Source organism: Neovison vison, chromosome 6, assembly GCF_020171115.1.
Source record: "Neovison vison isolate M4711 chromosome 6, ASM_NN_V1, whole genome shotgun sequence".
NCBI classification, from domain to species: domain Eukaryota; kingdom Metazoa; phylum Chordata; class Mammalia; order Carnivora; family Mustelidae; genus Neogale; species Neogale vison.
This window is the reverse complement of record NC_058096.1, coordinates 147,537,438-147,564,738: the sequence shown is the minus strand read 5'-3', so window position 1 is coordinate 147,564,738 and position 27,301 is coordinate 147,537,438. Positions and strand designations below refer to the sequence as shown.

The following is a 27,301-nucleotide window of genomic DNA, read 5'->3' as shown; positions in this document are numbered from 1 at the left end:
TCTCTGTGGCCTGGCCCCTCTGCTCAACTAGACAATTCAAGGATAGGTGAAGCCAGGTCGAGGTTTAGAAAGTAAATTTTTTAAGAACTAAGGGAAATAGGCAGCAAAACTGCAAATGAAGAAAAACTCAGGTCCAGGGGATGCCCCGGCACTGGTAAAGGGGCCATGCTTGGGCCCCCAGTAGAACAGCAGTTCTCAAATTCGGCTGCCTGTGGAAATAATCCAAGGAACTTAAAAAAAAATACCTTGATGCTCACGTTTCACACCATCCTGGTTAAATCAGAATTTCTGAGCGTGACACCTAGGCATCGATGTTTTTAAAAGTACACAGGAGATTATGCTGAGTGAAATAAGTCAAGCAGAGAGAGTCAATTATCATATGGTTTCACTTATTTGTGGAGCATAACCAATAGCATGGAGGACAAGGGGCGTTAGAGAGGAGTAGGGAATTTGGGTAAATTGGAAGGGGAGGTGAGCCATGAGAGACTATGGACTCTGAAAAACAGTCTGAGGGGTTTGAAGTGGCGGGGGGGTGGGAGGTTGGGGTACCAGGTGGTGGGTATTATAGAGGGCACGGCTTGCATGGAGCACTGGGTGTGGTGAAAAAATAATGAATACTGTTTTTCTGAAAATAAATAAATTGAAAAAAAAAAGTACACAGGTGATGCCAGTGTGTGGCCTTATTTAAGAAACAGCTAAAAACAGAGGAAAAGACACTGAAAGAAGCTGCTTTCCTCCTTCAGAGACCTTGAGGGTTTGTTGTTCACCTAGGAGGTTTTCCAAGCAATATCATCAGTCTTATCTTTTTAGGTTATTTCCTTCCAGCCAAAGACAGAGATGTATTTACATAATAAATTCTTATTGATTGGCACACTCCTAATGAGAATTATTAAAGCCCCCCCCCCAAGTTTATTTCAGGCAGTTTGAAGCACTATGGGTCAAATAATTCCCAAGCTTCCCCTTAAGTAACTACATTAGAGTAGTCAGCCAGGGAAATAAGAAAACAATCTTACTGAAGCTCACCTCATTTGTGACACATAATATGTCTAAATTGCCTTATCGACTTTACAGAGAAGCATGCCAGATCGATCACAAGTGACAGCACTGTGATTGCTTGGATCAGGGTGTGAGGGGTCATATTTCAAATTCAGTGTGAGTGTTGGACTCATTTTCAGCTCCCAGGAATGAGAGTTGCGTGCACTTGCTGCACGTAAAGAACATTCCCTGTTCCTGGAACAAGAAGGAGTGCATTCCAGAAAGTTTTGTACTGTTTTCTCCAAAAGATAAAAGTCAGAGAGGGAGAGCTCTTAAATATGCTTTGAAACTTCTTTTTTTCCTGTACAAAGGTTTCTGAGGGAATGCAGGATTGTTTTAATTCTGTGACTGTCAGGGGTCTTCCCCATGTTTTGTAAAAATTGAGGAAAAATAGGTTTTGAAGTTGTTCTTTCCCTTTTCGCTGCAGTATGTATATCCAGTCTGGGGGCAGAATAGCGCTCTGATTTTCCAAGTACCTTTGGAGATTTCTGGAAGTTGTTTTTAAGTGTTCCTTTGGCATAAAAGTTGAGACTCTGGCTTTGGTTGATATTGTTACTGGTGAAAAGCAAGAAATTGCTTGGATCTGTGCCTTCAATGAAATAGAAAGGGAGCCAGGAAATGCACTGGCAGAACCGCAGCATTGGACGGATCCGACATGCAGCTCCGAACTAGAAAAAGAGGCCTCGGAACATGTGTGTGTGCCAGGAAAGAAAACTGCTTTATTGAAAGGTTAATTTTCAGATTAGTTTGGGGAAATTTGAGATAAATAAATGAAAGCAGACAAAAAACATAAGGCCTGGATCCTTTTTCCTGGGGTTTTCAGAAAATAGTCACTGCTTCCAGTGAAATGTTTTGACATTTTCAGCAGGGAGAAAATGTTAATTGTAATGTTATGTGTGTGTGTTCTTAAAAGCACTTGCAGATAAATCTTTTATTCATTTTAAGAGTAATCAGAGAGTGAAGACACTATTAGAATGTTAGCTATGTTCATTACTCTTTATGGTCACTTTCTTGCTGTCCAGGATGTAGTGGTTCTTCTTCCTGATTCAAGTGTACCAATTTGGAGAAACGTCTTCTCCTTGTCTTACAGCTCAGTTGGAATTTCTCAAGAAGTCTTATTACTAAACATCCATGCAGTCGGCCTGGGCTTCTTCCCTCCTTCTGTCTCATTTGTTGCCTGCTCTCTTCCCTTGGATCAGCAGCTCCGTTTCTGTGCTTACAAAATCATCAGCACTCGGGACCCCTGGGTGGCTCTGTCAGTTAAATGTCTGCCTTTGGCTCAGGCCAGGATCCCAGGGTCACAATCCCAGGGTCCTGGGATTGAGACCTAGGTCTGGCTTCCAGCCCAGTAGGGAGTCTGCTGGTCCCTCTCATTTTGCCCCTCCCCCTGCTCATTCTCTATCTCTCTCGCAAATAAACAAAATCTTTAAAAGCAAAAAAATAAAATAAAATCATCAGTTTTAAAGACTCCCTTTTATGTCAATGGCCCACTGACTCAGAATATTGAATATGTGGGGCACCTGGGTGGCTCAGTGGGTGAAAGCCTCTGCCTTCAGCTCAGGTCATGGTCCCCAGGGTCCTGGGATCGAGCCCCAAGTCAGGCTGTCTGCTCAGCAGGGAGCCTGCTTCCTCCTCTCTCTATCTGCCTGCCTCTCTGCCTACTTGTGATAAATAAATAAATAAATAAATAAAATCTTTTAAAAATATATTAAATACATGTGCTACTGAGCTACTTAGTGGCCGGGGCTGGATCGACTTGTGGAACAGCAATCTCTACTCCCACTGCCTCCCTGCTTTGCACTTAACAGATACCCCGTAGGTATTTGTTGAATGACTCCTTTCTCTGTCATATATCCCTGTCCCAGAATCCCATGTTGCAGTTGACTAGAGTTTCATTTCCAAAGAGGAGGTCTCACTGCTGAGTATTAGAATATTACATTGTCTGTGGTCACTTAGGAGGGAAATACCAACAAGGTCGTACATTCATGTAACGGCAGGAACCCAAATGTAAATGTCACCACCTGAGTCCCAGCCCTGCAAACTGAGTCTCTGAAGAAATAGAAAGAACCCCTAGCTGCAAAGAAAGCAGCCTTGGCCCTTACTGAACCATGATGATCTAGAACACACACACAGAGTGGGTATACGCGTGGTCAACCACATGGAGGAAAAAACCTTTAGTAATGATCTTAGCAAGCAGTTAGGGTCTAATTTGATATTTGTTTGCATCTTAGTTAAAAGATACAGTGATTCTTACGGAAAATGCTCTTCCCTCTTAAAGATCACTGTCTTTAAACCTCAAGCATGTGAGTACTACTTAAATCACATTTAAGCTTAAAAATAATCTCAAAAGCAAATTTGATTGGAATAAAATGATAAATGTACACAGTGTCCCACATACCACCTCTGAGAGTGCTGTTTCCACAAACGGAGGGAGGATCTGCCAGAATGGAGGGGGTTCTTCATTTAGGGGCACCAGCACATACTCTCTCTCCTGTGCTTATAAACAAAACATAAAAACAGAATGAGCAAAGCTAATTTAAGCTTTAGGTCTCATGTAGATTTGTGTCAACGATGTAGAAAATTATCTGCTACAAGGAAGAAAACAGAGCTCACTCACAGACACCAGAGGCATTTTCAGAAGTGCTTTTCCTTGGCACGTTTCTAAAACCTGTGGAACCTGTGTGTCATGAGGACGATGGTGGGGTCTTGCCATTAAACGTCAATCGGTAACATTCAACAGACTGGACCACCAACACTCGCATGACTAGATTAATGTTCTGGAGTCAGTCATCGGGCTCGTTATTGCTGGGATCTTTCTCTGGGTCATGCTAATAAACCGGATTATTGATTTTAGGATTTTCTGTGTGTCCAAGGATATTCTCTAAGATGTCCTTACAAGGTTTCATGCTTAAGTTGTCAACCAAAATGACATCGCAATGAGTAATCATTTTCTAATCATGTTAAAAGGGGTTAAAAACGGCATATAAAATGCATCTTCCCAGCTTCAGAGGAGCAGGAGCCTTCTTGCTGTCACTCCTCCAGATGGGTGACGGTCATCCCTACCTGGGTGCCATCTTCCCCAGGAATTAGCTGCGTTCTCAGCTTAAGACCTTTGATAGTCAGAAATCTGCTTTCCAATATGTTTGAATGGCAGGAGAGCTCGAAAGACACCTCGATCCAAATAGGATTTTAGCCCGTCAGGTGCTAGTCCAAAGTAAAGCAGGCGGGGTGGCTGTGCTGCCCGTGGTGTTTATTCATCTTTCCTTCTCGCTTCATGCGTATGGATGGACGCTTCCCCGTGTATATGCCCGGCTCTCAGGGCGTATGGGGCTGGTGAATGCATGCAGGGAGTGTGTGTATATGTAAAGTAGAAACTGAACCAGGGTCACAAAATGAACTACTGTATGCAAGAAGTATATGAAGTGCGCCCAGCTGCCGGCAGCAACTGCTACATGCAGGCCACTGATTATTACACGTATTTTGAAGATAGTGCGGGTTACAGTGGTCGCAACGCTCAGGCTGTGCCCAGTAACAACATATATATGGAACAGGCCTGGGCAGTGAATCAGCCTTATACCTGTAGTTACCCTGGAAACATGCTGAAAAGCAAGGACTCTGATTTGGACATGGCCCTGAATCAATACAGCCAACCTGAGTATTTCACTGAAGAAAAGCCTACTTTTTCTCAAGTGCAGTCACCACCGTACTCTCAAAAAAAAGGTAGGGTCCATTTTACTTGAATTTGTTAAAAGTTTCTGTGTTTGTTTCCCTTGTGTTTCAAAGCTACAGTCTGCATCAGCTTTGTCAAGTCTTTGACTCTGAACGCTGAATGTTTGAAATTAATAACAGCAGTAAAGAGTGAAGTTGCTAAGTGATTGCAAGGGGTGGGTGAGCAACAGCATTTCCAGGCACTTTTTTTCCAAGCATATATGAGAGCTGGATTGAGTTGATTTTTTAAGCTGTGTGTATATGTATATATACGTTGTGTGTGGTGTGTGTGCGCGCACGCGTGTGTGTGTGTGTGTGTGTGTGTGTGTGTGTATTGCCCAAAATTAATATGGCCAGTTTCTTTGCTAAAGAAAATATGTAAAAGGCTTCCCCCTCGGTGGATAGGCACTGTGGCTTTTGAAGTGGGATAATTTTCCCCAGTTCAGGTTCAGATTAAAAACTCCTTTGAGTTTTTGTTCATATTTCAAATTAAAAGTTTATTTTAGTTAACTAATAAAATATTTTAGTGATTTCTTTAGTGGTAATATAATGTTGATACGTCGGATTTTATAATTGTTCATCTTTATATACTTACTGATCCCTGCAAACTGTAAACAATCTACTTGTGAGTATATTAAGCTGTAAGAATATAAAACTCAAAAAGGAACTAATGTGCTTTCTATTGCCATTTCGTCCCTAGAGTTTTGCGTGTCTGGAATCGTGTCAAATGAACTCTTTAGGAAATGAGAAGTATCGTTCAAAATATCCACAGTGGAAACAAGTGCAATATCCATTTATTTTAACAGACACTGTGGCTTTACAATGCTGTGTAATTTTCTATCAATGGAACATTTCTTCTATATCAAAAAATAAAACAAGAGAAGCAAGCAGGTGGTATTCAGGGAACTTAGTAGCATCTGCCAGATATTTTGGAAATAGCTTAAATTCTATTCTATTCTTGAATATGCCAGAAACTGTTTTTTTCTGTGTACGATCTACAGGATATTGCATAGGAAACCAAATTTACAGATTTCTATAATTTGCAAAAATATGATGTCCATGGATCCTCAAAGGTGAATTTCTCTGTAAAATTATCTTAAAACAGAATATGGCTTGGTTGATTATGGTTCCTATAAAAATTATCATTTGCTCTTCTTAATGTGGCTCTGTATTTAAGAGCTGCCTGTTTTGACATCAAAATAAAAAAAAACAAAAACAAAAACAAACAAAAAAACCCCACAAAACCCTCAAAGTGAAACTCTAGTTTAGTTGTTACTGTAGACTGTGTTTGGATTTTCTGTGCTGTTCTCCACCTTCCAAATATGAAGTATGAACGGAATTACAGCAGAACACATATTCAGAGTACTTAGTCGCATTTTCATTTAGTTTCACGTCCTCTTGAAGGATATCAGAATTTCTCTCATTTATTACAAAGGGCACACCACAGAAATCCCCTAAAGGGAACATCTGAGATAGACCGAATGTGTGCTTTCTATTTCTATTTAGTATTACACTTAAAAGTAATTATCTTTGAAAAGAAGAAGTTAACATTGCTTCATTAGACACGTCCGGACACGCCTCTCATGGTGTTATGGGATCGCAAGATAATACTCATGCCTATCTCTCTATTTGGGGTATTCTGCTATTCTTAAAAATTCCTGCAAAACTTTTCAGGCTCTTTTACTTTTTTTTTCTTTTGTTTTTTCATGATATTTTCTTCAAGCAGTGCTGGAGAATATTTGCTCCTAAAACGTTAAAACAGAGATTCTTTGCTAATTAATTTGACGCTTGAACTAGAGGCTAAGACACATTATATGCATATATTGATGTAATTTCCCAAAGCCATATGCCATTGAAAGGCCAGGGCCACCTGCCAAACTCACTAAATCAAAGCAGGCAAATATTCTTAAATGCGCCATTATTTACTGTTACAAGTCTTTAAGTAAATCCCAGTAAAACTAAACCCAGCTGTTAACTGTCTCTTAGGACAAAAGGTCGTACCCAACACGTTTATCCATATTGATCCATTATTGATTTTTGTTGTTGTTGGAGGACATCAGTAGTATCTTCTTAAGGCAAAATTAAGACTATAAACAGGTGTTCAGTGGGGCAGGCCTCATTATTTCGATTGGATTTTTATCTATTTTCATGAAATTCATCATTGTTTCATCTGGGTCTGTTGCTGTCACTGTAGGGCTTTAAACTCTTCAATAACACAGCTGTCTTAACTTTGACAATTTTTTTTCCTTAAGGATGGCTTATTCTCTAGCCTTTAATTGGAATTTTCTAGTGTATAGAAAATGATCGTAATCTTGTAAAAAAAATGTACTGTAAGTACACATAGATGAAATAAAGGAAGACTATAGAACCCAATGTCAAGACTAGTTATCTTAACAGTAGTCTTTAGAATGACTTTGAGTCCTCTTTGTATTGTTTTGGTATGGTTTTTTTTTTAAAGATTTTATTTATTTATTTGACAGATAGAGATCACAAGGAGACAGAGAGGCAAGCGGCGGGGGGGGGGGGGGGGGGGGGGGGGGGGGCGATGTGGGGCTTGATCCCAGGACCCTGGAATCATGACCTGAGCCAAAGGCAGAGGCTTTAACCCACTGAGCCACCCAGGTGCCCTGTTTTTGTGTGTTTTTATGTTTGTAGCCAGGAGGGAGAAATATTAGCAAGCTCCTGAAGCATGGAGGGCATGAACGAAGAGTCAGAATTCAGTTCATTGAACCGAATTTAAGCTAAAACTTCAAGAATTAGGGTGGGGTACAGAGCCAGTATCATTTTCACTTTGAGGGAAGGTGAAATGCAGAATGTAATGTCTGTCTTTTTTTTTTTTTCATATAGAAGATGAGAAAAACACATTTTTAACTTTTAAAAGTTAGAGACAAATAAAAAGAGCCCTAGCATCACTCAGATACAAGCTCCTTATGTTTATGCCTTTCAAGTAACCTCACCTTGATTTGTTATATGAAAATCAGCTATCACAGCCAGTTCTGATCAGTTCACCTTAGCCCCTAGCTCAGGAGGAAGGGAAGTGTTTGGAAATCAGCTGGAGGCAGAGGGAATCAGCAACCAGTGTGTTGTGTCTTCTCCTTTGTGACCATAGTTGCCACATAGTTAAAAGTCGGTATCTTTTTCAATACGTTTCTTTTCTTTGCGGGGAGAGAGAGGGGGTTGCTAGCCGTTTCCATAAAAAATTCCAGTCACATTCCAAAGTCCCCCAACAGCTTAAGACTGGCTTCCCTGCAGGTGGCTTTGCCAGTCAGCCTCTGGGTCTCTTTAAATAGAATCATTCCCTGGAGTGTCTGTCCTGTGCGACCCCATCATGGGATTCTTGGCTTGACCTCCGATGCACCATCTTTACAGGAATTGCACATCCAAAAAGTCTGTAGTGCGTTTGCATCAGAGCTGGTTATCATGTCCAAGAGAATAAGAAATTCCTGTTTTTCTGAGTCCAGATCAAGGAGATGGGGTCCTCTTCAGTTTGGGTTTTGATAGCACATGTTCTTGTTCTAAAGCTGCATTATTGGTGGTGCAGAGAGAAATATTAATAACCAGAGCAGGAACTGCACCTCAAACTGTCCTTTCTGACTCTGTCTTCAGCTGCCCCTCTGTCTCAGGGACAGGAATCCAATGTATGTGAATAATCGTGTAGACATTAGAAATGGAAATTAAATGGTAAGGTGAGCGATGTTTGAAGTGACCCACATCAAGATGACTGGATTAAAAAAAAGAGTAAAGCCCCAAAGAAATATGATCTCTAATCAGAATTTCCTCAGCCTCTTTCAAAGTCAGAGAACAGATGCTATACACTAGAGTTGGAAATGGGACAGTTCCAAAGTCTGCTCAGAAAAAAAAAATGTTCCGAGAAACAGGTACCCTTAAGCCCTAGATTCACACTTAGTCTCTGGAGAGGCAGGCAGGAAAGAAACCCAAAAAATGGGGTAAGATTCATGAGTCTCCCAACCACACAATCACTTCCAGCCACACACCTAAGGATGAGATGATTGCACACTCTTTCCATTTCTTTTCTCAACTTTTCCCTCTCTTTCCCTTCTTGCCCCTCTTCTTCCTCTTTGTCTCACCTGCCCTCCCACTTTCCCTTTACTTCTCCCCCCCTCATTCTTTCTCCTTCTGCCCCTCTCTCCCCGTCCCTTCTCTCCCCCTCTAGTTGAATGTGTGTTTAATTTAAACACATACGATTAGTCTATCCAATCCACATAGTGTTGTAGACATTATGTCTTTAAAATATAATACTTGAGAAGTTCATGCAACTGAAGATTCTTCTATAATGCTTATGTAATTGTAGGGATTCTGGCGTAAGGTTAGGATTTCAAATTAGACACTGCCACCCATGTACTATTAAGAGATAATATCACTCCAGAAAACAACAGAACCATTTTTTTTAAAACACAAAATGCATTTGCTGCTAAAAAAGTTAAGTAAAAGTGTGTCCTCTCAGTATCTAGAACTGGAAGCAAAGTAGGGAACAGTTGTAGCTTGCAAACCTTGTCCAAGCACAGACAAAAGCATGAGTTAACTTTTCTGTCCTTTTCTTGACAAGGGTTAGGTACCTGCCTTTTCAAAGGCACATCCTCCAGAAATTTCACTGGATTCACTCACCTTATCCTAGAGCAACCGCTATCATTCCTCACAATGAAAGCTAATGTCAGTAGTCCAAGGCATGACGAGAACCTGAAGTCAGATGATTGCCAGGCTTGTGAAGGACTGTTGGTGCCGTTTATTTCTTGCATGTGGGGTTATATCCGCCACCTTGCATCCCTTGATGAGTAAATACTTTCCCACAAACTCAAAGCTTTTTTTCTTAGCACTCGGTATCCAGGTGCCTTGAGTCTGAGGTCCTGTTGCTTCCCACTCTACCATCTGTTCTAGTCTAGCTTTTATGACCCCTATCTTCTTGTACTCATACTAAGAACCAGTGCTCACTTAGTGTCTGTATTCTTCCTTTTCCAGACCCTCATGAAGGCCGCACTTCCGTGCGCTGTCCTTGGTACCACCCTCATTCCACTCCCTCTGTACTGTACTAGCTGCTTTAGAGAACTTCCTGTTCGGCGGGAGATGTGTCCTGTTCGGCGGGAGATGTGTGCTTTTGAGTGGCCGCCCCACCCCCCATCTGTAGATACTTCCTGCTGTATTGTGCTGTCCTCTTCTCTCCATGGTCACCCCCTTCACAAAACCTTCTTTGAATTCCAGTCACTTCGTAGCTGTGATACCCTGCCCTCCACACCCACAATGATGCTCCTCTTTAAAATTCCAAACCCTTTTCCATGCCCTGTTAGATCAAACACTAACACCACCAACTCTTCTTTACCCACAGGGAAGATTCTGGCTTCCCTGCCCTAAAGGGAAATTTTGATTCTGGCTTTGTACTTCTGCCCATACTCTCTTTTCCAGAAATCTTGGCCAATTTCTCCATGTGCCCCTCCCTCTGCCATACTCCCCTGAACTAGTGATGCTTTTTCTAGCTACCAGCTACTGCCAGCCATATCCCAGTATGTGCCCTGCCATTCTCAGCCCGTATCACCTCAGGTCACTTACTCAGCTCAGAACCCACCATCTTCTTCTATTTAACCATCACCACATTCTCTCCAACACCCCGACTCCCAACTGGCCCTGGCTTCAAAAACAGGTGCAGGGTATATCTGCACACACAACAATAGGACTTTTAACAACCATGATGCTGTCCTGATGACAAATGGGAATGTTCCTTCCCTTCATCAAGGGAAGAAGGCCTGACAGTCCATATTTTTAGAGCTATAACCCTAAATCTCATTCTGAATGGATTTTCAGATAAAGAAAAGGCACCCATTTTTTTCTCAAACACGCAGGATCTGAGATAACTGTGGGAACCTCTGTATAAGCCTAATGCCATAAGCTGACTCTCGGGGCAAAAAGAGAGGCAACTAGTACCCATTTCTGGTGACCCTTTCTGTCCCCCTCCATTCCGCACTCTTCTAATACACTTTAATTTCCTGCTTTCCGACCCATCTCTTCTTTTAAAATGGGAAAAGACCTCATTATCAGAGTTCTAAAACCCAATGCCTACAAGTGCCAGAGAGCTGATAGGAATCAGAGAGAGCCACAGTTGTTTAATAAGGACTGCTTAATTTAAACTTTTCAACCAGCACACATATTGTATGTATGTTACATGATAAAAAAACATTTTTAACTTTCATAAAGAAATTTATTGTCTTTCCTTTTCCTTGAATTACATTTGACAAAAATTAAAAATCTGTGAAATATTTCTTTACTTATAAAAAGACATAATGCAAGCATAAACAAACATAAATGACAAGTGACAATTAGCTGTAGAGTTGGGTCACAATAGGAAGTGGTAGAGACTGTAGTAAATTCGAAAGTATGTCTCTTTCTTAGGAGATGTGCAGCCCTTCTCAGTTCAGTTGATTGTCACCCTGTGAGAATTTGCACTCACTATTGCCAAGTCTTCTGATTTTTCACATGAAGCAGGAAATCTGGATTTCACCTGAAATGTCCCAGTTTTAAAAGCTGGCTGAGATTTTTAAACACTCTGCAATTGAAACACTGTGGACTGCCAGTGTATTTGCCCCTTTGATTAAAATTTTGACTGAAACCCATTATGCCAATCTATTCCCTTTCCTAGTGATTTGCATCTTCAAGAGTTTTAGTTCTAATTATGGACTGAAAGGTTATGTCAGCTACTAAGAACTTGGATCTACAAGGACAAGGACAAGGAAGTTTAGCTAGTGACTTGTGCAGGAAACTGAATTATGTCCAGACTTGGGCCTAAAAATGAATATATCTTAGTTTCAGGAGTTTCCGAGTCCAAAAAAATAGTCTGAAACTTGCTTTGCCCCCCTTTTCTGCCCTAAGACCTCCAGATGGTAGAAATCCAGAGTCCCTTGTCATCATGTCCTCTCTCCTTTTCTGAATTAATACCTCTGATCTAGTGCTCTTTCTGTTTCCCTTGTCCTCCCGCATTCCCAGTGTTTTAGAGTTGGGAGACTTAGGACTCCATGTCATCTATCCCCCGGAAGCAAGGGCTAGCCAGCCAGGGGACAATGTGGAAAGCAAAGATGCTCAGTGATTCCATGAGGTAGTAGGGACATGGAAAGATGGCTCCTGTTCTGAGGAAAGGTTTGGTGAAATGGGAGCCTCTGGGGCAGCTCTTCTGGGAATCTGCAGACAGCAATGCAAAATACCTTTAAAGTTAATGCAGTTTCAGGTTTGTACCTAGTGTCTTACACACTAGGGCCATGCATGTTTGTTAAATAAATGGCTGCCTGGATGGGTGGGTGGGTTAATACAGTGTTTCTCAGAGAGTTACAGTTAATATGATGCAAAACTTGGTACATAATACTAAGAATTAAGTGTAAAAGAAATCAGCATTAGTGTGTTGGGAAAAGGCTAAGAGATGAGCCATTCGGGATTTTTTACATATACAAGGAAAGAAGATGCTAGTGGGGGAGGAGGACTTAAATCGTAAGAATTGAGAAAGTTCAATATAAAACTGAAAGAATGACTAAACATACTAAGTATTTAACTTTCTTAAGGGTATTGATATACAGTCTCATCTGATATCCTGACCCAAACTACTCAGGATTCTTTGATGGCTCTAAATTGATAGTTCTGCAAGACGAATCAGCAACATGGACCTCTCTGAACTGCCCAAAGTATTTCTGACCATCAGTGATAACCACTACTCCCTTTAGATAGTTTTGCTTGGCAAGGGGTCCTATACTGAAGGTAAGATCAGCCAGATTGGAAATGGTCCCTGAACTCAGCTCCTTTCCCTTCTGCTAGATTTACCTTCCTAGGCAGCACCTTGTACTTTACATCTACCATCAAGATTGATCTGCCTGAGCTGATCCCTAAGCATTGTGTATTTGCCAAGGTGACAAGAGGTGCCAGTACTTCTTCTCCTGGGACCTGAGATGATGTTGTAATTCGCTCAAGAGAATTAAACTAGACAGCCTTCTGATTTTATTCATATATGGGAAAGGCTTGAATCTAATGCAAACCAAGAAACCAGTTTACTGCCTGTTGCATGATTCCTGGTGTAAATATACACAACTTTCCCCTTCTACATACCAAGTCCCTCTGAGAGTCAATTTTAAAAGTAATGTTAAGCTACAACATGAATAAACCTTGAAAACACTATGCTAAGTTAAAAGCCAGTCACAAGAGACCAAAAAATACATAATTTCATTCTAGAAATATCTAGAATAGGCAAATCTGTAGAAACATAGATCAGTGGTTGCTTAGGGTAGAGGGGGTGAAAGGGCCAGAAGGAAGAAAAGTGACTTCTAAAGGCATTGGGTTTCTTTGGGGGATGATTAAAATGTTCTAAAATTGATTGTGGTGAGAATTTCACAACTCTGTGAATAGAAAAAGCTATTGAATTGTATGTTATGTAAATTATATCTTAATGAAGCTGTTAACAAATAAGACGGGGAAATGTTAGCAATATTTGACCATGTCGTCCTATCTCACCTGCAGGATAATACTTGGAAATTAAGCAGACATTGCCAAGTGTCAAATAAAAAAAAATAATCTCCAAGTACTTGTTGAACAAACAAATGGAGTTTGTTTGCATAAAAATATGCTTGATAAAAGTGGCAGCATCGTTTATTGGTCTAAAAAACAAGATATCTGAGCATGTAAGTGCTGGCAAAAACATATCACCCTTGGATTATCACATACTGACAGGGGACTTAATTGTTTTCTGGGGTGTTATTAACCATGTTTCCCCAACAGTCACTTGGGATAATTTGCAGATGCAATTCTCAGATGAGCAGTGTGGCTTCCAGAGTTGTATTTCTCATGTTTGTTTCTAGACAGAACCAAATACTGACATTCATTTAGTGTCCCTTCCTGGTAACAAAACTAGTGTTATACATGCATTTTGCTTAGCAGGGCATATTTAGCCAGCATATGGCTCATTTGTAACCATGAGAAAAGTAAAAGATGGGGACACAGAAACTAGAAGAGCAAGAAATGGTTAAGTTCTCTGGGAGAACTAGTTAGCATGTGATAATGTCAAATAGATTCATCAATCTTAAGAGAATCTTCACCTACCTATTAATTATGTGTAGGATGTTACTCCTTGATGGATGTTATTTAATGATGAATAATGGACTTAGGCATGATAATTGATGTATCATTGCCTGTGGTGACTGTTTGGGTAAATAAGATAGTTCTGATTATTTTAGAGAAAAGGAAGGTATGGGTGGGGTATACTTGTATGACCATATAAGCAACTGTAACCAACTTAAGTAGATGTTTCTGTAAAAGTCATAATAATTTCACTAAAGACATAAGAAATTGCCTATTCATCTAACCACCAAGAAGGTTATCTAGGAGAAAAAGGAGAACAAATCAAACCACCCACCAGACTAGCAGTCAGAAAATGGAAGGAGCCTATTCCACTCACAGATTGAATTACCATTGGATTCCAGGGTTCACAAGAACCTAAAGGTCAAACAATTCAAACATCTATGTAAATTGTTGACTACAGGAGGAGGAAATTTTCAGTATCTTACTGCCAACATCACTGGTGAGAGCAGGCAAGTCATGAGATAGAGTGAAAAATGGTGAGGGACCTGAATCTGTCTTAACTCTGGTTAATATTCTCTGGCCTTCCCAAGTCATGTCCCATAAGCAATACAGTGTCCAACTATGTTGCAATTGGTTCCTGAATATGAGAAGGAAGTGCCCTTATCTCTCTCTCCCTTATCTCTGCTGTGTGTACCTGATACCAAGAACTGAAAACTCCTCACTCTGATCAACTATACATAAGCTCTACATAAGAGTTCAAGAGATAGTTTTCCTGACATGGATATATGTATTCCATCCACCTTTACTAGAAAGGTGTGTATTTTAATAATTAGGTTACTTCATTGCTTAAAAGTTACTTTGTGTTTTGTAAGTCTGTGTTTCAATGCTACACATAAACACCTATGCACACACTGTCACACATACTAATCCAAGATTAAGAAACACCAAAATGCTACAGTGGTTATCTCTGTGGTGGAGAGTTGACAGGAAAAGCTGCTTTTTGTTCATTTATGTCATTTATATTTTCTATAATGAACTGTATTACCTGAACAGGACGTCTTCTCAAAGGGTTCCCCTTTGTAATTCTGGATATAGACCTATCCCAGGGCCTATACCTATATTGTGTGCAGAAGATCTGTTACTGTCTTTTTTCACTACACTGAAAGCTTCCCCAAGAATGCAAAATTAGCCATCTTTTTTTTAAAGATTTTATTTATTTATTTGACAGAGAGAGACACAGCGAGAGAGGGAACACAAGCAGAGGGAGCAGCAGGCAGAGGGAGAAGCAGGCTCCTCGCTGAGCAGGGAGCCCGATGTAGGGCTCAATCCCAGAACCCCAGGATCATGACCTGAGCCAAAGGCAGATGCCTAACTGACTGAACAACCTAGGTGCCCCAAAAAATTAACCATCTTTAGATCCTTAGCACATTGCCTGGCATAGTATACCCATATGAATGTTTGTCAAATGGAACCATTCTCTTTTATTCCCTTCATTGTTTTGTTTTTGTAAGAACAGCTTTATTGAAATATATTCCACATACCATGGACCTCACACACTGAAAGTGTACAAAACATATCCATGAAAAATGGTTTTTCATTCAGTGGTTTTAGTATGTTCAGAGTTGTGCAACCATCAACACTATACAATTTCAGAACATTTTCATCACCATGAAAAGAAACTTTGTACCCATTAGCCGTTACACCCCATTGCCCCCTCCCTCCAGGCCGTGTCATCTACTAATCTAATTTCTTTCTCTATGAATTTACCTATTCTAGACATTTCATAGAAATGAAATCACACAATATGTGGCCTTTCATGTCTGGCTTCTTTCTTTTAACATAATGTTTTCATTTCTTAAAGGTTCATCTATGTTGTAGCATGTGTTGTTACCTCATTCCTTCTCATAGCTGTATAATATTCAATTGTATGAATGTACTGCCTTTTGTTATCTATCATTTGATGGGCATTTGGGTTGTTTTCATCCTTTGGATGTTATAAATAATGCTGCTTTGAACATTCATGTACAGTTCTGTGTGTAGACACATATTTTCAGTCCTCTTGGGAACACACCTAGGAGTGGAATTGCTGGGTCACATGTAAATTTATGTTTAACCTTTTGAGGGACTGCCAAACTATTTTCCAAGGCACATTTTACATTCCCACCAGCAATATATAAAGGTTCAGATTTCTCAATATGCTTACCAACTTTTATTATTGTCTGCCATTTTTATTATAACCATCCTAGAGGATGTTAAGGGGTGTCTCATTGTGGTTTGGGCTTTGCATTTCCTTGTGGTGATGTTCAGCATCTCTCATGTTCTTTACTTCACCTTCACCCTTTCTTCTCTTGTTGAGGAATGACCAGGACTGGAAATACAAGATCTCTATTTCCTACACATGTACTTACCAAGGGAAGAAGCCATGCCTTCCTTGTTTTTATATTCTCAGCACCAAGCACAGTGCTAAGTGCATAGTACATGCTAAATAAATATTTTCTGAATTTTTGAATAGATGAATGATTGAATAAACACACAAATCATTCCAGTCCCCTTTTTTTCTCTCCAGATCCCTCCCCAAATCCTCTTTTTAAAAATGTTTGATGGAAGTTTTGAAACTCTTGAAGTGAATTCAACAGATGACTCATGGTTTGCAGGATGTAAAAGTAAACTAAGAAAAGCTGTGATATTTAAGAAGATAATCCTGTACATTACCAAATCTCACTCTGAAGTCATCCGTCTCCCTCCCATGAGAGGCCATTTTTCTAAAATAAAGTCTGAGCGAAGTAATTTCTAAGAAACTGTGAAAAGGACTCATTTTCTTCTGTTTTCTTTGTGAATTTTTTTTCTGAAATGTAAGCCTTCTGTGACCTAGTTTAATAAAAGATCTGTGAAAATGTCATGGTAAAGCATACAGCAAGTCATCTGTCATTTCAACATGGCTAATCTGTATTGAAACCAGTAAGAGTTTACCATGTCAAAGAACTTCATAGGGAGCCATGGTCAGGGAAAGGAATGATTTTGTTTTCTCAGCCTTTCCCTTCTCCACATCCCAGCAAAGCAGACCTTGTTTTGATTTCTGCACTCATTTAAAGACACGTGCTTCAAATATATATATATATAAAGACCCATGCTTCAGTAGTAAACCACTGATAGCATATGAAACTGAATTTGCCCTTTAGAATCAGTTTTGTGTTTGGGCATTTTCTACAAGTGAAGGGGAAGAGGCAAAGACCAGTGGGAAGTAGGCTGCTTCTGTTTTGTTTTTAAACTTTAGTTTTCTGGGCCAAGGAATTTAAACTAAGAAACCAATAGTACTAACAAAGAGAGTTATTATAGTTGGACTTTTTTCTTAATAAATAGACCCATCATTATTTCACATCACCCAGAATTCTTGGGTTTTATGTCATAACAGCACAAGTTTGAAAAAAAAAATTTTAGATGGCTTTGTTCATTCTACTTAAAGTTAATTGTCTGTTTTTAGAAAATGACAAGCATTGCTTATACTGGAAGTTAGGAGATCTGGTTAGAAGATCTCTGCTTGAATTTCCAGTGTGACCCTCAGGAAGACCAAGCAAAACTCTGAAAGCCTGTTCGCCTCAGAAGTACTTGATGGTCTCCAAGCTGTACAAAGTTTTCTGATTTTATTGCATGGTGCCTTGATTCCAAAGTGGATCCAGTCTTCTAAGAAAAAGTTCTGAAATAAGGCTTGCAAAAGAGATTTTGTTCTCCAGAACCTAAGCACTCCAGATGTCTCAAATCTTGGCCTCTCTCCATCATTCATTGGCTTCAGCAGCCTTCAGATGTATTCCTACCTGCACAGTAAGAATGATCACACCCATTTCTAAGGCATTCTGAAATCTTGGGCCTACTATCCAACTCTGTATGTGTGACAGAAGGTAGCAGATAAGTATAAGATATGGAGGAAGAATATGAAGTCAGGGGAAAACTTCAAATTTTTCTTGTTATGTATTTTATTTACCTTTGATATTTAAAACTAAATGATCACAAGATGGAAACCCTAAAGCAAAAATTGGATTAAAGTGTATAAAACAATTTGGTCCTGCCTCTTCCCTCACGTGCCTTACCTCCTGGCCTCCTTTTATCCTCCACCAACCTACGATGTGTCTTTGACTTTAGTGTGATATTTTCTGCTCACATTCCTCTTTTTTCCTTCTTCACAGGGTACATCCCCAGTTATTTAGACAAGGACGAGCTATGTGTAGTGTGTGGTGACAAAGCCACCGGGTACCACTACCGCTGCATCACGTGTGAAGGCTGCAAGGTAATTGCCCTGGGACCAGTGAGCTCCAAGCTCAGCCCAGTTCTAGTGTCTCCCCCAGGATTCCACTAGAATACAACATGAAGTTTAAGTTCAAATTAGAACCAGATTCCAACACTCACAGCCTGTGATCATCCAGGACCTTTGTGTGGCTGTCCTCCTCCATTTTTGACATGTTTAAGAATGGAATTTATTTTTTTTTCCTAAATCAACAATAACTAAATGAATTTGCATGAGTTTAATGTCTGGCTTTTAAGTCAGGGAGAGAACTAATAAGATGAAAAGAAGTTAATATTTTCACTGTGAATTTAAAAATGCATAGATATTTTATAATATATTATCCCAAGAAATAACCGTTTCTCCTCCTGTTTTATCTCCAGTGGTTGAGGAGACAGAATGTACTCTACCACATGCTATTAATCTGAGTAAATATGCTCATTTTTGCTATTTTTTAATGTGCTCACTTATAAGGGTTCCATTAGAGGATATCTTTGAGGTTACTTAGATTCAATTACGTTCTGAAATTATCCAAATTGGCTTTCTGCACAGCCTTCAGTGAGTAAGTAAATTCTGGGCATCCATCAGCTAATTTTATGTTCTACAGACCCATCTACAGGAGACACTTGACAAGAATACACCCGTGATCAACAGTTCACTTCCCGAAAGTGAGCCTAAATTCGCCTACTTACACTCTTCATCATCAAAATTAAGATGAGCTTCCCGGCAAATATCTTTTGGTCCAACAACCTAACCTAGAAAATACAGTCTACTATAAAAATAAATAAAGCTCAACCCAGTGCTAGATCCAGCGTTCGGCTAATGTTTTATAAATGAGGAAGTATAGTAAGCCAGGGGAAAAACTTCTTAAATGTTTACTTGTTAAATGTTTTATTTACTTTTTTATCACTTCTCAGCCTTTTGGCTAAGATCAAGTGAAATTTTTTATTTACTTTTTATATTTAAAACCAAATGATCCCAAGATGTAAACCCTAAAGCACAGATTGGATTAAACTATATAAAATGATTCAGTCTTCCCTCCTCTGTCACCCACCTCACCTCCTCCTCTTTCTTCCCCTCCTCCAAATACCCCCGTTTCCTCCCTTTGACCCTAAACCCCCAAAATCAGCATGGTAGCTTGGTTTCAAGGTAAGGTGCCATTTCCCTAATGGAAGACTTTCCGTGCAAATTCCCTAGTTTTTGTGCATGAAATTAGGAAACACTTAGTGGAAACCTGCTAGAAGTGTTGAAATGGAATCAATGGAGTCATTGGAATCAGGGCACATCATGGTGTTTCTAAGTTCCCAAAGCCCTATATCTGCAAGACTTTTGTAATGTGTTGTAGTGTGCTCTCATTCATCCAGACCCCTTTGATCTGGAATTTGTACCTTTTAACAATGACTGTGCCAAAGATTGCTATTACATCCATGAAAATAATGTCTAAGGAGTTTAATGGAAGCAAATAAAAGTAAGTCCTGACTATTTATTAATTGGGGGCCTTGCAGACTGTCTCTTAAAAGCAGTTTTATTGGCTTGATTTGAAAGTAATAACACTGCATTACTTTCTATATACTCTCTCACTCTGAAAGCTCAGTAATTCAAATGGACCTTTTTTCTACATTAGCCCCAATTCATAAAGCTTTTGCCTACCTGATTATGCAAGATTGAGATTCTTTCAAATCAGTTCCTAATGGCAAATTCTTAATTCTGGGAGAGACCCTAATGAAAATTCCATTTAATATACTCAACTCCCAAAGTGACTCTAAAGACCAAATGTGCTTGACAGAGAACTTCATTCTTATTAGTGACTGACTTAAGCAAAGGGACAATCAAGCCTATTAACCCATGTCCCTGCTTCATGTCTATCTTCATAACGATCAAGAAATCCACTAGCCTCTTTTTCCAAGATCACAAGATGTTTGGGGCCTGATTCAATTAAGGTTTACCTAAAAGAAGAAATCATATAGCAAAAAGCTAGATTTTTTCAGCCTCTTTCCCTTTATCTCATATCAGAATCCTATTTCTAGGATTGCCTCCATCATAAATCAGAAAGCAGTTTTCCCACGGTAATTATGCAGATCATGCATTTAATATAAAGACAAAGTATCTTGGAAAAAACAACGGAGTTTTTCAAATGAAACACAGTTTTTAGGAGTGGCCAAAGATGAAAAAGGTTATGCATCACATACTGTTTATTCAAACCTACATTCTGAAAATAATTCTACCCCACACTGGGGAGAATCTTTTTTGCCCATTTTTGCCCTGAAGACAGCAAAAACCTTTTGGAGCTGTTTGGTCTGTTTTGATGAGTCGGTTTTTATGCATCTTTTATAGAAAGAATGTTGATACTTCCCCACAACAAACTATTTTTGTAAAAAAGACTCATAGCTTTAAGCAGTTGCCCAAATATTGACACTCAGCTATTTATCACACTAATCAGAGCATCATCTCAGACCAGTAAGAAGTGGATCCAGTTCTCCAAATGCAGAGAAACATGTCTGATGTTGATCAATAAAAGTAAAACCTTTCCTCACCAAAAATTCATCAATGAAATATACGGCCTTATTGAGTCCCTAGGACATGTCTTTTGTTAGCTCACCTCTAAAAAGAATTTTGTAGGTAGACTATATTAAATATTGTCTATTTGATTCACTTCCAGAAGTTAATTTTTGTCACTTTTTAAAATTCAGGGATCTAGCATCTTTACATTTACTCATATGAAGTGATTCCTCATCATATGTCAAATATGTTTTTATTATAACTTAGGGGAAGCCAACGTCTTAAAGGGGATTTGGTCCATGAAGCCCCCAAGTCATCAGAGAGAAACCACAGAAAAGATGATACTATGAATAGCAAAGCCTGTACCCCAATACCTTTCTCAACATAAGCAAAGTATAAATTATTTCATTTATTCCATTTAAAAGTTCACAGAGTAGCCTTTTTGGGAAAATGAATGTTACCCCATTGTCTGGTGTACCACAGCTCATTCTCCCCTTAACATTGTCAGACTCATCAGTATGCTCCACACCCCCTTCTAGAACATAAGTCAGCATCAGAGTATGTGTGAGAAAAGGGTCTCCCCAACAACTTTCCTATCCTCCTAGCAGCACATATTCTCCCTGATGCCTCGGACTTTCGTGCTGCCACCTCTAGAGAAACTTTACTTCCTCCAGAAGGAGGTATGCTACCCAGCCACTTTCCTCTCTGTCTCTGTGACACATGTCTTCTCACCAGGAATCTCCAGGTTGCTTTGCTCACTGGGCAGGGATGATCCAGGAAGGGTATATTGGAGAGAGGGCAGCAGAGGGAGGGAAGGGAGGTTCACAGGGCAGCTTATCCTTCAGCACTGTGGCATGCTCTGTCATTCATGCTCTAACAGAATGTGCCCACCTTGAATACCCAGAGAAAGACAGCCAGCATGGCAGAGCTGCCCACGTGTGACAGAGTGAATCTTAGAACATGATAGGAAAATCATTCAAACCAAAGGACGTAAGTGTTTAAGGATACAAAACCCAAAAAATAATGGGGGCAGTTTTCCTGTTAGAACTTGAATAGAAATGTTAAGGGATTTGCACAGATGCCCCCAAATCAAGTCCACTAGTTTCAGTCATGGCTGTCATTTTTCTATTTCATCCTGCTTTGCCCAATATAAAATCTTACATTTGACCTTTTCATTATAAGTTCTTCTGGGTGAGTGAATATGCAAGTGGTATATGTACATAATCAAAGCCAAGGAAAGTTAAACAGGATCATTCAAATTTGGGCTTAATCTAGGCCAGCTGATCTGTCAGTCCCTGTTTCTGTAATAAAGTTAGAGGTCCCTTTAAGCTTTAGTAGACAGTATCCTTCAACATTTGTTTTTCCCTTGCGAGTCTACTAAAACAGATAGAACAAAGGTGGGGGGGTGCTATTTAAAATCTGTTCATCAAAAACATTTAAATAATATAGTAAAATTGGATTCAGTTCATATTATATAAGCAGTTAGGTAAATAAGACTTGGGTCTGACTCCTGAGCTCTAGGTTGAATTCCACAGTGTACTTACCACACGATTTGGGGCAAGTAATTGAACCTGTCAGAGCCTTAGTTTTTTAATACCTATTGTGAAGATATTACGAGTGCCTACTTCATAAGGTTGTAAAAGAGACAGAAGGATATAGAAGCACTTTGCAATGGGCCTCTTACAATAAGGGCATGCTCTCTGCTATCATGAGTGCTACAATGCAGAAGCCCCATTGCCAAGACAGGAGCACCATGTCCAGGAAGGTTCTGGTAGAACATACCTTTGAGAAGGTGTATGTCACCTAAATCTGGACTAAATGGCATCCTCAGTGGCCTTTATGGTGGCCCTCTCCCATGCCTAAGAAAGGAAGACATCTACTGAACCTCAGGGTGTATGCCGACCGACACTGGAGAGAAAGAATACTATGAAAGGAAAAACCCCAATGCAGTATACAGTGAGAAGAATTGGGTGGAGAGTCAGGAATTTTCTACTCCCCAAGTACTATTGTTTCAAGGGTTATCTGAGCTGGCCATGGTCCTTTCAAGAGTCAAAAACAAGAACTAAACTAAATCTCTAAAGGTTGTTCAATGCATCCATTTAATTAATAAATTAAACTATTAATTAATAGAGTATCACAAGTATCCAGCTCCTTTATTCTCCAGCACAAAGTATAGCAAGGTTCTTCACAGCTTACTTTAACAACACAATTATGCCACTCTATGAAATGAAATAATATACTTTATTTAAATTACTCAGTGTGTAGAAAAAATAAAAATGAACACTAAATTTTTCCCATTAACCTCTTTTCCTTACGAAATGCCAAAAAGATACTGACTCTGTCTGTAGTCCTAGACATTTCCTTCATCTCAGATTTAGAATTCTTTAGATTCAGTTTGGGCTAACTGTCCTGTATGTGAATAGGTAGGAACTACAGGCCTATACACAGGTAAGGTCCAAAACAATCTATCACAGTTATCTGGACACAAAATTCTGGAGCCATTTATTTCTAGAAAATATGAAACTGTTGTCTTGGGTCTTTCTTTCCCATGTAGGGTTTCTTTAGAAGAACCATTCAGAAAAACCTCCATCCATCCTATTCCTGTAAATATGAAGGAAAATGTGTCATAGACAAAGTTACCAGAAATCAGTGCCAGGAATGTCGCTTTAAAAAATGCATCTATGTTGGCATGGCAACAGATTGTAAGTAATCTTCTTCCTTTGTTTCATATTCGAGAAGTGTTGATTGGGGAAAGATTGGGTTCAAGGAGATCAACCAGACAGAAAAGAAGGCAGGAACCCATGTGGACAGAGAGAAGACACCTAGCTCTTCCACAGACCCCTCACTCGCTGGCACTGCTGCGTGGTTTCCATCCTACCCCTTCCCTATCAACTCCCAACTCTCAAAGAGACCACGTGGGAGGGGAAGTGGTTAAATGATCCCTAACTCATCTGCAGGACTGTTAGCAATACTCTGTTCATGACAGATTACGAATGCACCGTCATGTCCGTCCCCCTTGACGAGGCGTAATTTTACGTAAGACACTTGTGCGGTGAGAGCCTCATGGACTAGTCCTAATGTTTTTCAAAAGCAGAGACAGGAATTTATTTTGTGGACACTGTTGGAGATGGGGCACTAGCAGAAAACATCATGTTCAGTAATTTTTGAAGAATGTGAAGTCGAGTGCTATCGTATGAGTCATCCTGCCGTTGGTTGTTTGTTATATTTTTAGCCCATAAAAACATTCTAAGCCCCAGTCCTCCTACCCAGTTTTCAAAGTGCCACAGCATATGGTGGTGAGATTAGCCACTGGAGTCTCTTCTTCCCGCACCGTGCAAAGGATTTACACCAGTCACTTTAATTAATCTGATAAAAAGAATTGTGTCATTCAGAATGTGTGGCCTCCGTTTTGCCAGTCAAATCAGTGTGAGTGGTTTCTGTTGGTATAAGTGTTTTGCATCTCAATGGAAGTTTCCAACTTGTAGTTTAAAAAGAAGAAAAGGAAAGAAAAGAAAAAGGGAAAGAAAGAAGAAAAGAATGTAATGAGGATTTTCCTCAGGAAAGAGGAAATCATCACGGCTCACATTTATGTGATAAACAGGGTTCTCTCAGCTAGAACAAAAAAATCCGTGAAATGTCCTGCTTTGCCCATTAAAAAAGACAGAATGAGGAATCTTTAAAAAGGAGGAGGGTTGTGTGAGAGCTTTAGGCTGGAAATCCTGGCTTAATCCCCACCTCTGGCTGAGTGTGTTGTCTTCATTTTTTAAAGACTTTCAGCCATTGCCAACAATATGCCTGATAAGGATACGTGAAAATGATTGACATAGAACTAAATATTTAGATGTGTCGGTGTAAGGGACTGTTACTACTGAATGTCCATTTCATTGCTTGATTGTTAAAAAAAGGCATGTTTATAAAGTTAAAAAAGCTCAGTGTTAATCTCGACTAGGTGGAAATTAATTTTGAATGCACCCTACAAGGCATTTTAAGAGCTCAGGCTTTATAATCAGAAAAACTGTTGGAGTCCCATATCTGCCACTTACTAGCTGTGTGACCATCAGACCTAATCTCTGGTTTCCCTTACGTGAAATCATCGCCTACCTTGCAAGTTGTTTTCAGGATTAAATTAGATAATGCATGATATCAAATGCCACAAAGGCACAAAGGAAGCACTTGGGAAATGGGGCTATGAGTAGAGCCCACTGCATGTCCCTTTAATAGGGAAACCAAAGTGACCTAACAGGGCTCATTCACATTTCCCCCATTTGCCATTGTTCACCTGATTTGGATGATGCAATCCAACCTAGATGACCTGGGGTTTCATTATTCTGTTTGTGGATTAGCTGAGTACTTTTGGTTCTCTTTCTCCTGCTATGTTTGCTTTTTTTCTTTTCCTACCAGGTCACACCTTCATCAAGAAATGGCCCTAGGACAATGATGTTGTAGAACTGGAATCAGGAGTCCTGGGTCTTGCCTTGGCTCTGCCATGAACTTGCTGTGTGACTTTAGGCAAGTCATGATTTCTCTGGATCAACTTCCTCCTCTGTGAAAGGAGGGAGTTGGGCTAGATAATACCGAAGGTTCTTTCCAGTTCTAAAATACTGTGACTCGGTAGTATAAAACCAGAGCCTTTCCATTCCATTGATAGTTACTAAGAGTCTGGTAAAATGGTTTTGTTCTGGAAAATAACCACAGAAGTAGAGGTTTCTTGTTTTCTGTCCTTCTTATGTTCCTTTTGCGTAAGTGGCAAAAGTCATGGCTCTATTTACTGACCACCTGTAGTGCGTTAACACTTTGAATGCCCTGTGAGGTGGGTATTATTGATCCCGTTTTATACAGGAATTAATGAAAGCTCAAGGAGCCTAAGCAACTTGCCAGAGGTCACACAGCTAGAATGTGGTAGTGTCAGGATTCAAACTCAGCTCTTTCTAGATTCCAAAGCCTGGGCTCTTTAACCACTGTTGAGGGTAGACCAGGTAGAGACTAGAGCAAAGTGAGTACCTGGGCAGTCTGAGATAGGCCGAGCTTCATTCCAATGGACTCTTGAGGGAGCTAATAGAGAGTTGGGGTCCTTTTCATCTGAGGAAGAGATCATTAACCTCCTGTTTACTGTTCCAGAACTTTTGTTTAATCTGAAGTTCTTTTTACTAAGCCATTTGAGGGCAGGAGAAGGGGAACAGAGACCCTGGGAATGAATCCAGATAATTGGCTAAAGACTCATATTGACTGAATACAGACTCATCTGGGAACCCATGGATAGGACAGATTTTACTTCCCTCTGCTTCCTCCTTCTTTAGGCCCACCTTCTGTGGAGGTGGGATGCTCACTGCCCAACTTCCCTCAGAGCTTTGTTTCAAAAAGCTGGCCAGGCATTGGGAGTTCGCATTAGATCTCGAGTCGGACCACAGCTAGTCAATGGCAGCTTGCTGCCAAGGAGAGAAAATATCCCAGTGTGACCCACCCTGCAGGACCTGCTCAGCCATCTGTGCAAGGGTGGTCCAGGGCGCATGTGCAGTCTGCCAAGTGTCTACGCGTGTCCCTGCATTTCGTCTCATCTTTCTTCCCCTCCTAGTGGTACTGGATGACAGCAAGAGGCTGGCGAAGAGGAAGCTGATTGAGGAGAACCGGGAGAAAAGACGGCGGGAAGAGCTGCAGAAATCCATTGGGCACAAGCCGGAGCCCACAGACGAGGAGTGGGAGCTCATCAAAACTGTCACTGAAGCCCACGTGGCCACCAATGCCCAAGGCAGCCACTGGAAGCAGAAACGGAAATTCCTGGTGAGGCTCCCCGGCACAGCTAGATATCAGCTGTGTGCTCCACATTTTCCCCTTCAGTTCGCTCAGTCCTCATCACCCTGAGATGCTGGTGCAACTGCCCCCAGTTGCACTGATAGTAGTCCCAAGAAGTCAAGTGACTTGAAGAGTCAGGATTTGAATCCAGGGCTGTTTGAGAACAAGGGTCACTCCTTCCATCTGTTGCTTGTGAGTCACTAAATTCTAAAGCAGTTTTTTTTTTTTTTTTTTAAGATTTTATTTATTTATTTGACAGAGAGAGACCACAAGTAGGCAGAGAGGCAGGCAGAGAGAGAGAGGAGGAAGCAGGCTCCCCGCTGAGCAGAGAGCCCGATGCAGGACTCGATCCCAGGACCCTGAGATCATGACCTGAGCCGAAGGCAGCAGCTTAACCCACTGAGCCACCCAGGTGCCGCTAAAGCAGTTTTTTAGGCGACATAGTCCATTTGCTTTTGCTGTTAATAAGGCCAGCCTTAAATCAACTAATTATAACCTTCTTTACCTGCCAGCTTTCCTCTTTTATACCCATTTCTTCTCCCAGATGCCCATTTATATAGTTAGTCCCCTAAACTCACGCCAAGATATCCCCTTTAAAATAACCCCTAGAATGAAGTGTCCCATATCTCAACTGTAATTTTATGTCAATAGAAGTCAAAATATTGAGCTTAAAACAAAGGAACTAGAGTCCAGGGAGACAAGGGGAATTAGGGGGTGGGGGTGTGGGCCGGGATGTATAGAGGTATATAGAGGAAACAGGACTTTCTAGGTTCTTGGAAGATGAGTGTTTGATGTTTTTATAAAAACTAACCACTGTGAAAGTCCTTCCTATTCATTTCTCCTTTGGACATCACCATGCTTTTGGTTAGGCTCGAATCATTATCCCCATCTCACAGATATGCAAACCAAACCAAAGGCCTTATTTGGTTCACC

The 27,301-nt window shown here is 40.3% G+C and overlaps 1 protein-coding gene across 7 annotated transcripts in view; it reads left to right on the top strand.

Moving 5' to 3' along the window:
• The window catches only part of THRB (thyroid hormone receptor beta), a 379,016-nt gene that overhangs the window by 323,982 nt on the left and 27,733 nt on the right, over nucleotides 1–27,301 (top strand). For all 7 annotated transcript variants that reach the window (XM_044252564.1, XM_044252561.1, XM_044252560.1 and 4 more), the window contains 3 exons: nucleotides 17,985–18,085; nucleotides 23,133–23,280; nucleotides 26,151–26,356. In XM_044252564.1, the coding sequence (XP_044108499.1) occupies nucleotides 17,985–18,085; nucleotides 23,133–23,280; nucleotides 26,151–26,356 (455 nt within the window). The remainder of the gene's footprint in view (nucleotides 1–17,984; nucleotides 18,086–23,132; nucleotides 23,281–26,150; nucleotides 26,357–27,301) is intronic.